This window comes from Hyperolius riggenbachi, chromosome 9 (genome assembly GCF_040937935.1).
Source record: "Hyperolius riggenbachi isolate aHypRig1 chromosome 9, aHypRig1.pri, whole genome shotgun sequence".
NCBI lineage: Eukaryota > Metazoa > Chordata > Amphibia > Anura > Hyperoliidae > Hyperolius > Hyperolius riggenbachi.
In genome coordinates this window covers 94582973-94597267 of record NC_090654.1, presented here as the reverse complement: position 1 = coordinate 94597267, position 14295 = coordinate 94582973, and the positions used below count along the sequence as shown (strand labels likewise).

The 14295-nt window shown below is 39.3% G+C and overlaps 1 protein-coding gene across 1 annotated transcript in view; it reads right to left on the bottom strand.

The window, feature by feature from the left end:
- Window positions 1–2363: 2363 nt before the first annotated feature.
- The window catches only part of ANKRD34A (ankyrin repeat domain 34A), a 57989-nt gene continuing 46057 nt past the window's right edge, over window positions 2364–14295 (bottom strand). Inside the window, exon 2 of the mRNA XM_068251621.1 lies at window positions 2364–6044. Within this exon, the coding sequence (XP_068107722.1) occupies window positions 4322–5947 (1626 nt within the window). The 5' untranslated portion in view covers window positions 5948–6044 and the 3' untranslated portion in view covers window positions 2364–4321. The remainder of the gene's footprint in view (window positions 6045–14295) is intronic.

The following is a 14295-nucleotide window of genomic DNA, read 5'->3' as shown; positions in this document are numbered from 1 at the left end:
TTGACAATAAAGCTAAAATTCCTTGTACTGTATATCTACATTAATCATAGTATCCTTTCTTGTTAAAACTATTGTTGGAAATTACTTTAAAGCTAAGCATGACAAACTCAACACAAAGTTTCACAAAAGTCTAACATGGGATGAGCATGATTAGCAAATCAATTGCCATGCCCTAATTAGATTCTTCCTACTAATAGTTAGCATGCAACATTACAACAAAGGCGATTTTTCAAAAAGCTGATGACGCTTGCAACACATAAAATTCTGTACTCATTGAAAATTTAGGGAATGCTACGGGGCTCATCATTTGGCTTCTAAGGGCTGAGACATTCACAAACAAAAGGATAAATCCAATTAAGGAAGGATTCTAGATACAGGTATGGACAGGACAATTTTACAAAAATATTAGAGCAATTTTAGAATTTTAGGGTACAGTAATGGGCACTACATCGAGCCCTCCTATTTCAAAATAGGACCATGTTGATCAAAAATGGTTTAAACGTTCATCTTTTTTGGCAAATATTATTATCTTCATACACATGTGCATATATGTGTGTATATATATAAATAAATATGTGTTCACACAACCACATCTGTGTGTCTCTACAGTCTATCGTTCTAGATATAGATATATATTTATATATTTCTATTTATACATGAGTAGACAGGGCAAAGTGCTGTTGGACACCCAAAGATAAACGATATCCAACCCCTTGTATATAAAACAACACCTGTTTTCCATAAAATAATATGCTCCTTCTAAGGTCACATTCATATATATACATATATAAATTTAAATATTATCTCTGTGTGTGCTTTGCCTGTAATAATGTCAGCAGAACAAAGCAGTTTTGGAACTCATAGAACACATTGCTCTACAACATACATTCAAGTCTTACATCTTAGTGGGTAAATATTTCCAGTGAATGGAAGTGGCAGTTGATAGACCTTTTCTTGACCCTTGTGTGCAGAATGCAACAGAAACAAGCAAGGTTTAAAGGATAAGTTTGCATTCAATTTACTTTGATTTATTTCATCCTTCCATGCACAGTGCTCATTTTATTAAATATTCACATTTTGGATCAGATCATTCAACACAAATGAATAGAATTTTTTTCAATTGCATGGCATGGCAATCAAACTATTCACAATATCGAGACCAGTAGCAATTGTTTGTATGTAAAAAATATGCCACGCTGATCAACCAGTTATTTGATAGTACCCTTCAACGATACACTCCGCCGGACGATCAATCTTTTTGGATGAACAGCTTAAAATGGACTTGAACTCTTGCACAGGACAAAAGGAAAACATAGATATGTATTTAGAGAGTTTAGCCTGTCTACTTCCCCTTCATTTGTGTCTAATCACAAGTGTAATTTAATCTCTGCCCTGTGTCAGCTGACTGCCAGAGCAGATAAGGCAAATAAGCTCATTTGAAAGCACAGGATGTTAACAATATTTCTGCTTCCATGAAAGCAGGAATTAAAAACACTTCAGATTTATTGTAGGATTTGCATCAGCTGTAACAAAGAAATGTTTTTCTTTAAAGGTTATTATGCGGTTGCATATCTTTTAGAGCTGAGATGAAGTTCTGAGTTAGTTTGTTTCTGATCAATTATGCCGCTGATCGGAAAAGATTGATTAACTAGCAGATTGATTGATTCATTATCTTTAAACTGTATTTCCTTAAGGTGGCCACCTTAAAGGGAACCTAATTTGAGAAGGATATGGATTTTTTCTTTTAAAATAATACCAGTTTCCTGACTCTCCTGCTGATCTTGTGTCTCTAATGCTTTCAGCCACAGCCACTCAACTAGCATGCAGATCAGGTGCTCTGACTGTGAAGTCAGACTGGATTAGCTGCATGCTTGTTTCAGGTGTGTGATTCAGCCACTACATCAGCTATAGAGATCAACAGGGCTGCCAAGCAACTGGTATTGTTTAAAAGGAAACATCCATAACCCTCTCAGTTTAGGTTCCCTTCAAGGAAACGATCAATAACATGATAAATCAGTAGTGATGATCGTAATCAGCTGATTACAATTACCTGAAATTTTGCATACAGTTTCGCAACTACGGCCATAATACATAATTACGATTTGAACATTCATTTGATTTCGTACAGTCCATTCATAATTTTGCATAACTTTTGCATATTTTCTTGTCGATTTTAGCGGTTAATCGCATGTTAAGAAGAATAGTGGGAAGTTGGAACAAGTCAAAAAGACCTTGTTGGTTTTGAAAAAATCGATTTTAAAAATGCAAAGGAAAAATGGTTTTTAAACTCAGAAAAATGACAGTTTAAAAACCATTTTTCTTTGAAGTTTTAAAATAGATTTTCTCAAAAACTACAAGGTCCTTTTGAAAACATCTTTTTTTTTCTTTTTTGTCTTGTTCCCACTATTCTCCTTAACTACTTAAACACTGCCCCATGCCAATGGGCATGGTCACGAAGGCAGCCCCAGGACCGCCTAACGCCAATTAGATCGCGCGCAGTGTGACACGGCTGTCCCCTCCTGAGACTGGGGAGTGATCGGCTATCATAGGCTGAAGCCTATGACAGCTGATCACCCTGATTGGCTGGCAGGGGAAGGGAAGGAGGGAGCAGGGGAGGAAAAATTAAAAAAAAAAGCAACATTTATTAAAAATAAATAAAATAAATATTTATTAAAAAAAATAAACTATACAACTGTGGAGCGATCAGACTCCACCAACAGAGAGCTCTGTTGGTGGGGAGAAAAGAGGGGGGGGGTCACTTGTGTGCTGTGTTGTGCAGCCCTGCAGCTTGGCCTTAAAGCTGCAGTGGCCAATTAACAATAAAAAGGCCTGGTCTTTAGGGGGGTTTAACACTGCATTCCTCAAGTGGTTAATATGCATAGCAGTACAGCAGTATAGCAGTTGTGGTGATGATAGCATGTATGAGGGCTTTGCTAATAACCACTAAATCGGCACAAAATGATTCGATAATTGTGAAAATTGTGAAATTACATTAACAAATAAAAATAAATATGATTATTCCCAAAATTTCACATTGCGAATTCCGATGCAAAATTCCGATAATGCCAAATTTGTGCTCATCACTATAAATTAGGATTGATTGGGCTCATCAGCTTTTCTGTATATACAATTCAAATTGAATGATCTGATCAAAAATACAAATGTTCACTAAAGATCGCATCTAAAGGCTAGTCTCGTTGATATCACACATGTAAATGAACACTGTTCCACATTTTTATATATTTACCTGTCTGCTTAATGCACAGTTGGTAGCCCCAGTGTTCTCCTCAAAGTCAGCCATGTCCACACAGCCAGCCACACAGGCAAAAGTCAATTCCATCCCTTGCTGACATCATCAAAGCCTGTGTCTCTCTTTTGAGTGAGTGCAGTAATAGTCTCCATTGCTTTATTCTCAGCCACCAATAAAGCATTGATGCTGCTGCAGTCTATTCAGCCCCACTGCACCTCCTGTGTTCTCTCATTTCATAGGTGCAGTCTGCATTTCATAGGTGCAGTCTGAAAATAAGCTACATATTAGCTTCTATCAATAATCTATGTTATTAAACATAAATGGGGCAGGGCAGTTACAGGGCAACCTGATGACATTGCTAACTAGGAGGGAAATTGTACAATCTGAATTCTTTACAAAAAAAGGCTGTGGACTGCAGGCAGTGGAGATATAATAAAAATGATCCACCAAACACATGTGCTATTGTTTATAAATGTTGGTTAGACTATAGTATAGCATAAAGCAAACATAAACTTATCCTTTAAAATGTAATTGTCATTACTAAATTCCAAACATCACAAGGGATTGCAGTACCCCAGTTATTTCTAACAAACCAAAAAAATTGTCTTCACAATTATGTTATTGTTTTTCCTCCACGTTGTGCTGTCTAGATTTTTTTTGTCTAGTTTCTTTTTACATAAATGTGATAATATTAATCTTTAGACCTGTCTTCTTAATGTTGTGTTATAAACCCTTATATTGGTCTTAAAGTCAAGGAAGAGGAACAGCATTCTTGAATATCTCAATTTTAGTCTAGCACAGTAATATTTTTAACAACTACACATTAACTTTACGATTGCTTGGTATTGAAGTTCTACTGATAACATTCACATATATATATGCAAAGTCAAACTTGTTGAAAAAGTTGATTTTTAGAATTATTTAAATGTCATCCTGTGTTTGGCCGTCATGTTTTCTGAAGTCACTGTAAGGAATTATTTTCAATATTTTAAGATCTACTATGTCTAAAAGATTTTGCATACATATTGGTGAATGTTACAAGTTAAATCTTTTTTATTTTATTTCATAACACTAATTGGAGGATTCATTTTGAGTGAACAAATTCTGGAAACTGGCAAGCTGTTTGATCTGTTCTGTTTGCATAGAATGCCTTCTTATGAGTTTTTTCTTGGCTTTGGCATCGAAGTGTTTTGGAGAACTTGGGGCCACAGGAATCAATGTTTTCTGGCTGCCGTGCACTGGTGAAGGAGCTTTGCCGTTAGCGCGGATGTCAGGAATTGGAGGGTTGAGGTTGACATTTAGTGGTGGCAAAAAACCTGGTCGGGTATGAGATATATGATCCAAAAGAAGAGTACCAGATCCTCGTCTTTCCAGAAGTCCTGGGGCCCTTCGACGAACAGACATTGGTGAAACAGCGCTGGGAATACTCTCTAATGATTCTCGAGAAGAACTAGTGAAAAGTGTTAATGGAGAAGCATTGTACTTCCTTCTCTCCAATGACACACGCCCAGAGTCTGGAGAACCTGGAATAGAATCCGGGCATAGATGAGAATCTGATTCATAGTGGTCCATACGTGTTAGTTTGTGATGAGGAACTCCACGTAAATTAGTCCCAATAGTTGCAGCCAAGGTGGCATTAGATGTTTCCTGAGTCTCAGGTGCTGTGTTGCGCCTTGACAGCGGCTGGTGTAGGTGGCTTAGATGAACTCTGTCAGCCCATGAAGAGTCTGGGCCCAAACCATCTTCCTCAGAAGATTGTTCACCAGTCTTAAAACAAGATGGGTCTTGACCCTCTATACTATGACGCCTAGAAAGCAAAGGTCTCTTGTTAATAGATAGGTTATTTATTTCTGCAATTATCTTCTCTTCAGACTCTTCTGCTGAGGGTTTTTCATGAGGTACAGTAAGCTGAGATGCAGCCAAAACAGATGGGGCCACCAGACCCCAAGGTTCAGAGTTGAGTCTTTTCAATTGTTTCTTGTTAATCATCCTACCTTTTGTTGGTATGTGGTCAGAAGTTTTTATTTCTAATTTGCTGGAAGTGGGACAAGTAAGCCTGCTGCCCATGTTAAAGTTGAAAACGTCTCGGGCTTCTTCCTTTTCACTGGCAGGGGATAATGATGTTTTTACTTCAATATCAGAAGGTGACATGCATACTGATGGTGACTGTTTTTCATCAACACCAGGTGAGGGAGGTGAGTTGAGATACTGCTTTGTTTTTTTGGTGCCAGAAGGAGAGGTGTCTGTGGTTATAATGATGACCTCTTTCCCTCTAGCCTTGCAGGCATCCAAGAGCACCCTTAAGGTTTCACGGTCACCTTTATTAAGCGCGTACATGAGCGCAGATGTGCCTGAATAGTCCTTCATACTTGGATCTGAGCCATGTTCAAGCAGCACAGTCACTATGCTTGCCCCAGTGTGATTACAGCAAGCGTGCATTAAAGCTGTCTTACCCATCTTGTCCGGCATGTTTGGGTCAGCCCCATTCTCCAGGAGGTATTTTACCATCCGAGACTTGTTTAGGGGATCATCATATTTGGCTAAGCAGGCTGCCATTAAAGGGGTTTCCCCTTGGGCATTGCCTTCATTGATATAAGCCCCTCCTTCCAGCAAGAGGCGAGTCAGTCTGAATTTGCCCTGCCAGACAGCCTTCAGTAAGGCACTGCCCTCTGAATGCAACATGTTTGAGTCTCTCATTGGTAAAGTGGGTCTGGAACAGATAGATTATCTGCTAAGCTAAGAGAGGAAGACTATGACGTTTTGGAATAGCACATTCCACAAGCAGGTTTTCTTTCTGTAAAAATAAAATGAGAAAGATACATTTTTAGTTTTCTTTCAGTAACAATGATGAGAACATTAGAATTATTGTTCTATAAGGCCCAGCTAAACCTTGACGCCTATTAACACTAGGACAAATATCACCTGCACAAATATTATCATTAAATGTGAAAATAGTTTTATTTTACTGGGGGTAGCAGGTGGGAGACAGCCGGGCCCATATACAATACAGTTTTTCACCTAAGTTTTCTCCTAGGAGATAAATTTTAATCTTCTGTTTACAATAACTTTTCAGCACTCGGTGATTGCAAAAATACCAAAACTAGGTGGAAAAGTATAGTCAAATTTATTCATTGTATTTTCTTGCTTGCTGGTGGCTTTAAAAGCATTTTATTGACAAGGTGTACAAATATCAACTTGGAGAAAACTAAAGAGAAAAAGTTAATTGCAAATGGGCCCAGGGGTCTGCTGCAGTGACACTGGTTTGTGCCCAGCTCGATTATATTCTCACTTCTTATTCTCTTGTATTAGAATGAGTGTGTGTTCTGTTACAAGTGAATGGGGAGAAGGACCACGAGGCTGGCAGAAGATGCTATCACTGCAGCAATCTTCTGTAAACAGGTCGGGATGGGCGGAAATGCCCATTTCCGTTTCCACGTACATTTGGATTTCCACCAATTTCTATTTTTTGGGGTTTTCCATTTTCCTGATTTCTGATTTTCTGTTTTTCTGATTTCCAATTTTCGAGAAGTATGTTTTTAGTAATTTTTTGCATTAGATAATACAAACAATGAAAAAAATGGGAAAATGCAAAATTGGAAAATTGGAAAAACAGGAAATGAAAATCGGAAAAACGGAAATAGGCATGGGCAGATATCGGAATTTCCACAGAATCGGAAATGGGCATTTCTGACCATCCTCCCGACCTGTTTACAGAAGATTGTTGCATTGATGGATTGGAGAATCCTACACTCTCTGATTGGTCCAATGGTTCCGAGTTCTGTGACTGGGCAAAAATTGCCAAAGTTGTGATAAATTGGATTTCCATGGAATTCCAATTTCCGATGGAAATAAAATGTGGAAATTTCAATACCGCAGAATCCGAATGAGCATAACTATACAAAGGCTTTTAGCACATTGCCCAGAAAAATCAGAATGGATTCAGATGGTATGCAGCCCTAGGCAAAATAGCAGTTTTTGCCCACTGCTGATGGTCACCTGGCTTTTTTAGTAAGATTTGGTGGGGAGTAGGATCCACCAGGCCCCTAGACTCGATCCAGGACCTACCTAGGCAGCTCTAGAAAAAAATAAAATACTAATGATAATTATTTTGCAGGTGGGACCTGGTTTAGTGTTAAACGCTGTTAAGGGAATCCTGCTTGTAATCTTGTTGCCAGGGTTTAGCTGTGCTTTAATTTAATTTTTTTTTAATTTAATGTTTTATCAAATATTTTGTATCTAGAATACACATAAAGTAACAGCTTGCATCCTCATAGATAAGCAAAAGTTGCATGTATACTGTCAAAAGGAAGTCAAAAGGAACGAATTCAACAAAAGTAAAGAAAGAATTTATAAAATAGGCCTATATTTTATTTATTTTTGTAACAACTAGACCAAAAATCCCTCCACCAAAGTAGAAACCAACAGTTTAGTGCCAGGCTAATCATCTTGAGTCACAGTTTTTTATTTGCATTTCATTAACATTATTTAAATGAATTATGCGTAAATATGTTTGTAAAAAAAAAAAAAACACGACTACAATTGTTCAGAGATTCTGATGGACTAATATCTGCTAACTTCACAACAGCCTGAACCATTCTTTCCTCCTTTCCTACCCTAATTTACATTTCAAAATGTACTGGCGACATATTTAGTGCTGTCAGGTTCATATCTGTGGAATATTTGTTTACTCCTTGTTCCAAAGGCAAGAGAACAAATACCTGGTCTCCCAGAATGCTGTGGGAAGAGAATTCTGTATAGCTAAACAGCCTAATCTATAATATAACTGGGAGGGCAGGGTTATGCACCAATATGGAGCAATATTATTATTATGTAGTATTTATATATCGCTGACACACTGTATTACGCAGCGCTGTACAGAGTATATTGACATGTCACTAACTGTCCCTCAGAGGGGCTCACAATCTAGTCCCTATCATTGTCATATGTCTATGTATGTATCATGTAGTGTATGCATCGTAGTCTAGGGCCAATTTAAGTGGAAGTCAATTAACTTATCTGTATGCTTTTGGGATGTGGGAGGAAACCAGAGTACCCAGAGGAAACCCACACAGACACAGGGAGAACATACAAACTCCTTGCTCATGTTGACCTGGCTTCGATTTAAACCAGGGACCCAGCGTTGCAAGGCAAGAGCGCTAACCACAGCGCCACCGTGCTGCCCAAATACTATAGATATATATACAGTAGATTTATGAAGGCAGTAACATAGTTCACCTGGAGTCCAGTGATTCTGCAAAGCTGACTGGAATCCAGCCACACCACCTCATGCTGTCCTGTGACAGTGCAGACATGGAGCAAGAGTGGGGTGGACCTGCAGACAGGTGTGAAACTCAACTCTCAAAAACCTGCAGTCATGGCTTCATGGACTTGTAAGTGTCCACAGTATGTAGCCTTAGCACTTGGTACACTTACAGTAAATCATGATATTAGTATTTACATAGTTTTCGATAGAGGACAGGCAAGGTTACTGCTGAAGTGTTGATGTTGTTGTAGATAGAAGATGGAGAGTGGGTTATTGTTTGGGTTAAGTCAGGGGTTAAAGTTAATGTTAGGCAAAAGTCAGTGGAGAAGGTTACTGTTGGGGATGGGTCAAGGTTTACGTTTGTGTTAGGCAAAGAAGAACAAAGGGGGATAAAGTAAATATTAAGCAGAAAACAGGGGAGATGGTTATTGTTTGGGATGTGTCAGGGGTTGAAGGTTGTTTTAGGTAGAGGACAATAGAGAAGCCTTCAGTTAAGGGTGGGCCAAGGGTTAATGTTTGAGGTGGGGGAGGACATTGGAGGAGGTTACTGTAGGGCAGAGGTGCCCACAGTTTTTCAGCTTGTGAGCTACTTTAAAAAATTAGCAAGTCAAAATGATCTACCTATGTACAATTTTAGGAGCACGCTTGTATATACAGAATAGAAAATGTAGTGGGGTCAGGATCTACCAAGAAGATCGCGATCTACCTAATGGGCACCCCTGCTGTAGGGGATAGGTCATGGGATAAAGTCAATGTTAAGCAGAGAATGTAATGAGGTCAGGCAGGGCCCCCATCAGGGCAGTACTTTGGGAGATAGGTCAGGGTATAAAATGAGTTTTAAGCAAAGGATATGGAAAGAGGTAACTGTAGGGGTAGGGTCAGCCAGGGGGTTATGTTAGTGTTAGACAGAGGACAAGAAAGGAGATTACAGTAGTGGTAGGACCAGGGGGTGCTGTTAGTGTTAGACAGAGGACATGGGAGGTGGTTACATTTGGAGCTAGGTCAAGGGATAGGGTTAGTGTTGGGCAGAGAACATGAGAGGAAGTTAGTGTTGGGGATGGATCAAAAAATAAGGTTAATGTTAGCCAGAGGACATTGTGTTGGGGGAGAGGTCTGGTAGCAAGGTTTGTGTTAGGCCTGCTGAGATAGATCAGGTAAGGATAGGATGAGAAAGCCATGACAGTAGATAAGTATCAGAAGACTATCTCTACCATAATAACATCATAGCTCAGAGAACTATGGTTAACAGCATGGTCAGATATCTGCAGTGCTGCTATATTTTTCTATATGAAACATTCCTACATTGTGAGAACTGTAAGCCTGGCATGTTCTGACTTCTGACAGCCCTTGTGCCACCATACCTTTGTCACAAATAACAGTCCTATGCTACAGGGATAAATATGGCCATGCTGCGGATGCTCATAGTTTTGTTACCTTGCAGTTGTTGTTTTTTTCCTGAAAAAATGACAACCCTATTTAGGTGAGATATTTATTATGCATCAGGGCCAATTTTGGGTATCTTTGGAAAACTGTATACACGTTGCCTACAATAATCTTGAATAGTAGCTACAGGCAACCTAAATTACAAGTGTTTACACGCCTATAGGCAGTCACTTAACTCTCTATTGTTTATGTTTCAAACAATAATTATGAGGAGACTAACCCCATAGGCAACATTTACTAATCACTTATCCTGCTAGTTATATTTGATCCAAATTAGCAGCAGGCTGTGGATTAGAATTCTCCTCTCTTACTGAAGACTTTCCTGTATAGCCAGTAGGTGTCACTGTTGTCTTGGAAATCAGTAAATATATATATATATATATATATATATATATATATATATATATATATATGGCTTTTGTTTGCTCATCTAGTTAAAATGGTCTGAAACTCTCACACAACATTCAATAAATATGTGTTTCCTACTTTTTATTACTCATACAGTTATATTTGCTTTTGTGCACAAGTAATATTGTCTGTCTACAAATTACAAGTTTCCAAAGTGTAGTTTTTCTTGTTCTGAAAGCTGCCTTTGCATTTTATTCCAACTGCTTTTTATAAAATATATTAAAATCTTCTATTGAGCTGTTCTGAACTGTGTGTGTGCCTGAAGCAGAGACAGCTTCACAGAGAGCTCTTTTCAGTTGTTACACTGTGTTTACACATAATGTAATAACATTGGAATGTAAACAAAGATACTGTTATCTCCAGTCTGGATGCGGATTTGAAGCTGAATAACAGGACAACGTGCTTTGTTTAACCATTTCAGTGATGTTCTGCTAGAATTTTTTTTTCTGGGATAGTAGCTTTAAAGCTGTAAGGAATTTTTTTAGAGCAAAGTAGAAATGCTGACTTTCAAACCACCTTAATGGGGATTGACTATGAGATAATGGAATATAAGCTAGCCATACACTCATCCAGTTTATTGAGTGATCAATAATCAAAACATTTTATATCGTTTAAAAAGAAATCGATCAAAGCCTCTCACACTGGCAGCGATATCGGGTAGATTTCAACCTTATTCTTGATTGAATATATGTTTAGATCACTGAAATTTGCAATGAGATCAATGTCAAAGTGCATAATCAGAAACAGTAATTCAATCTACTGTCATTTGAAAGCAGAAAAAATGAAGCCAATTTCTATGTGATCGACTAAAAACTTCCATCCTATTCAATCAACAACATTTTTTATATTGATCATGTTTCATCGATCAAACAACCAAACATTTATTCGATCCACCCTCGTTTTGATTTCAGAATAGAACCTAAAGGACAATCTAACATTGATAAGTGTATGGCTAGCTTAAGTTGATGCAAATTTATGCTAATTTTATGCAAATGTGACCAGCTTAAAAATGGAACAATTGAATGAAGCCAAGGTGGGATTCCACTGGTTTATTTTAAAGCTGCATTCATTTGCACAAAAAATGCATACCTCTGTCTGTATCAACAGAAGTCTGGTATTGCAAAAGTTAGTAGTGAGTGGAGATGGTTTTTTTTTTTTTGTTTTTTTTTATCCTCACACCTTTTATCCACACACTTTACCAGTCCCTATGTTTGCACATGTAAGACCACTTAACTATATGCATATAAGTTTGCTCTACTAGCCCACACATAGATCCCCCCCCCCGAAACCCCCACCCCCCACACATTTCACAGGTTTGCTTTATTTAAGTAGCAAATTGTCAAAATGAAATAGCACACATTGGGGTTGAATTACTAAACCGTGCTATGACAAATTGCAGGCCTTATCAGAGATAACACGCCTTATCAGAGATAGCACTCCTTATCAGAGATAACACACCTTATCAAAGGTAACACGCCTTACAGAGATAACATGCCTTATCAGAGTAGTATAGCAAGCGCTACGAACCCGCAGGGCCTCAGGGCAGGACGAGTGCCATTGCCAATTTGCAAGCATACGTTTATAGCGTTTGCTATGCTACTCTGATAAGGCATGTTAACTTTGATAAGGCATGTTATCGCTGATAAGGCGTGCTATCTCTGATAAGGCATGCTGTTTGTCATAGCACGGTTTAGTGATTCAACCCCATTGTAGCTAGTTTATTATTACTAGAAGTACAAACTAACAGCTTGTACTGTACAAACTGGAAATTATGTCTGTGGCAATATTATAAAATTGGTTTAAAACTGAAGGGAAAATGCTGAAAGTATATTGCATTATGGATTAAGGCCATATTATAACACATTGGCAGGGGTTCTGCTAAGGTTTTTGAGGCCCAAAGCGGTACCTCACTCCTATCCCCCCCCACACCCCACACACACACATCTCAGTCATAGCCCCTTTTCCTGTATTAATAGGTAGCCAAAGGTGCCCCACCCCACAAAAAAAGGGTAGTTAACCAGTATAGATAGGAGGCCGAAGGTGCACGCCCCCCTGCAGTATAGGTAAACAGGATATTCCCCCCAGTATAGATAGCCACCTCCAGTATAGGCAGCCAAGTATCCCCCAGTAAAGATTGCGACCCCCTGTATAGGAAGCCAAAGGTACCCCCTTACCCTCACAGCCATTGGTGTCAGTGGGGGTATGCAGCTCCCTGCTGCCTCCCTATCGCCAACACTCACAGACTTGCAGACCAGCGGTGACCCAAAGACAGGAGAGCAGCCTGCAGTAACTGTGTGGCATACTACTAATGCAAGAAATGATCAATGACCTCAATTCTGCATCAGACGTGTACTCCATGGTCACTGCACTGCTCTCCCCTGCCTCTGATCTGAACTCTGTGAGTAGCAGGGAGGCCATACAAGTCATAGCCATGGCAGCTCTGGCAGCATGGGAGGCGCCTGATGTGGGTGAGGCCCCAAGCTGCTGCTTGCTTTGCTTGGGCCTAGCTGCACCCCTGCACACTGGCAGGGCCGAATTTCTGGGAAGGCCACAAAGGCCATGGCCTAGGGAAGTAAAATCAGATAAGATAGGAAGGGTGGCATGACTTGGAGAGAGAAGAGGTCATATGTCAAAGTTAATCACCTCTTCTTGTCCCGCAGAGCAGCCAGCCAGCGCCTTGCTCTGCTCTAATAGCTGAATTCCAGAGTTCCCCAATTCCAGCAGTCTCTCTCTCACAATTCCTGGTGTGTTATGACAATCAACATCTTCTGTCACCTCACCTGATGATCCATTCCTCTGTATGATGGACATACAAGTTGATGTGAGAAATACCAGGGATTTACATTACAAAGCAGATAGAACTAAGTTCCGCTGAGTTTTAATGCAGGCATTCACAGACATCAGTGAGCTCTCCTAGTTTCTTCACTTTCTCCTTTACAGCTGTGACACTGACCCCAGCAGCTGTAAATTACACTTTCTTATCTCTAGTCTACCTAAATTTATGGCTTTAGGTTTTTTTTCTTCCTAGCCAGCAGTGGTCTCAGTTAACTCTTTCCTGACTCATTTTCTGTCCTTCAGTTCCTACCATCTATGAGAACTGCAGGAATAAAAATTGCTTTCCTTTCATTGCTAGACTGTCACTGTCACCTGATCTGTTACTACTTCTCAGTGCTGGGCCGAAATTACGCATGAGCGTAATTACGCATCGTAATTCAATGCAAAATTACGCGTAAGCGATACGCGTAACTTACGGTCTTACGCGTAATTATTTATGCGTAAGCCATAAAGCGGTATCGTAATTACGTTGTCTACCGCAATTGCTAGGTATGCGTAATTTTTACGATTACTTACGCGTAATTTTATGTTTAATTACTAACGTACAACTCCCCTTTTCTAAGAGTAGCCAATCAGTCAACATCCTAAGCAACCAATAGTATCTTCTCCCGCCCTTCAGTATATAAGCGTACGTTTTGACGCATACGAATGATGTGTATGCAATAGCTGTCACATTGACGGCTATTGCGTACACATTGTCCGTATGCGTTAAAAAGTACGCATTAATGGGTATTAATGGGTATTACGGCACTACGCGTAACATCGTAGCGTAAGCGCCTACATTACGGTATCCTTACACGTAACTGCGTAAGTTAACGCGTAATTACAGTGATGGACTGTAGATAATTTCCTACGCCGTAACCGTAATTGCGTAATGCGCAATATCGTAAAATTACGTGTAATGATTCGTAAGCGTAGATTTTTCCATTACGACCAGCACTGCTACCTCTATGCTAGTGTGTATGGTTTGGCATCCTGCTCCTTTCCTGTAGCAGTAGAGCATTGTACTATCTTAGCCATCAGTGAAAGCAGAGAGTTAGGAATCAGGATACCATTTATTGGTTTAAAAGAAAAAAAAGTAATCTTTCTGCGAATA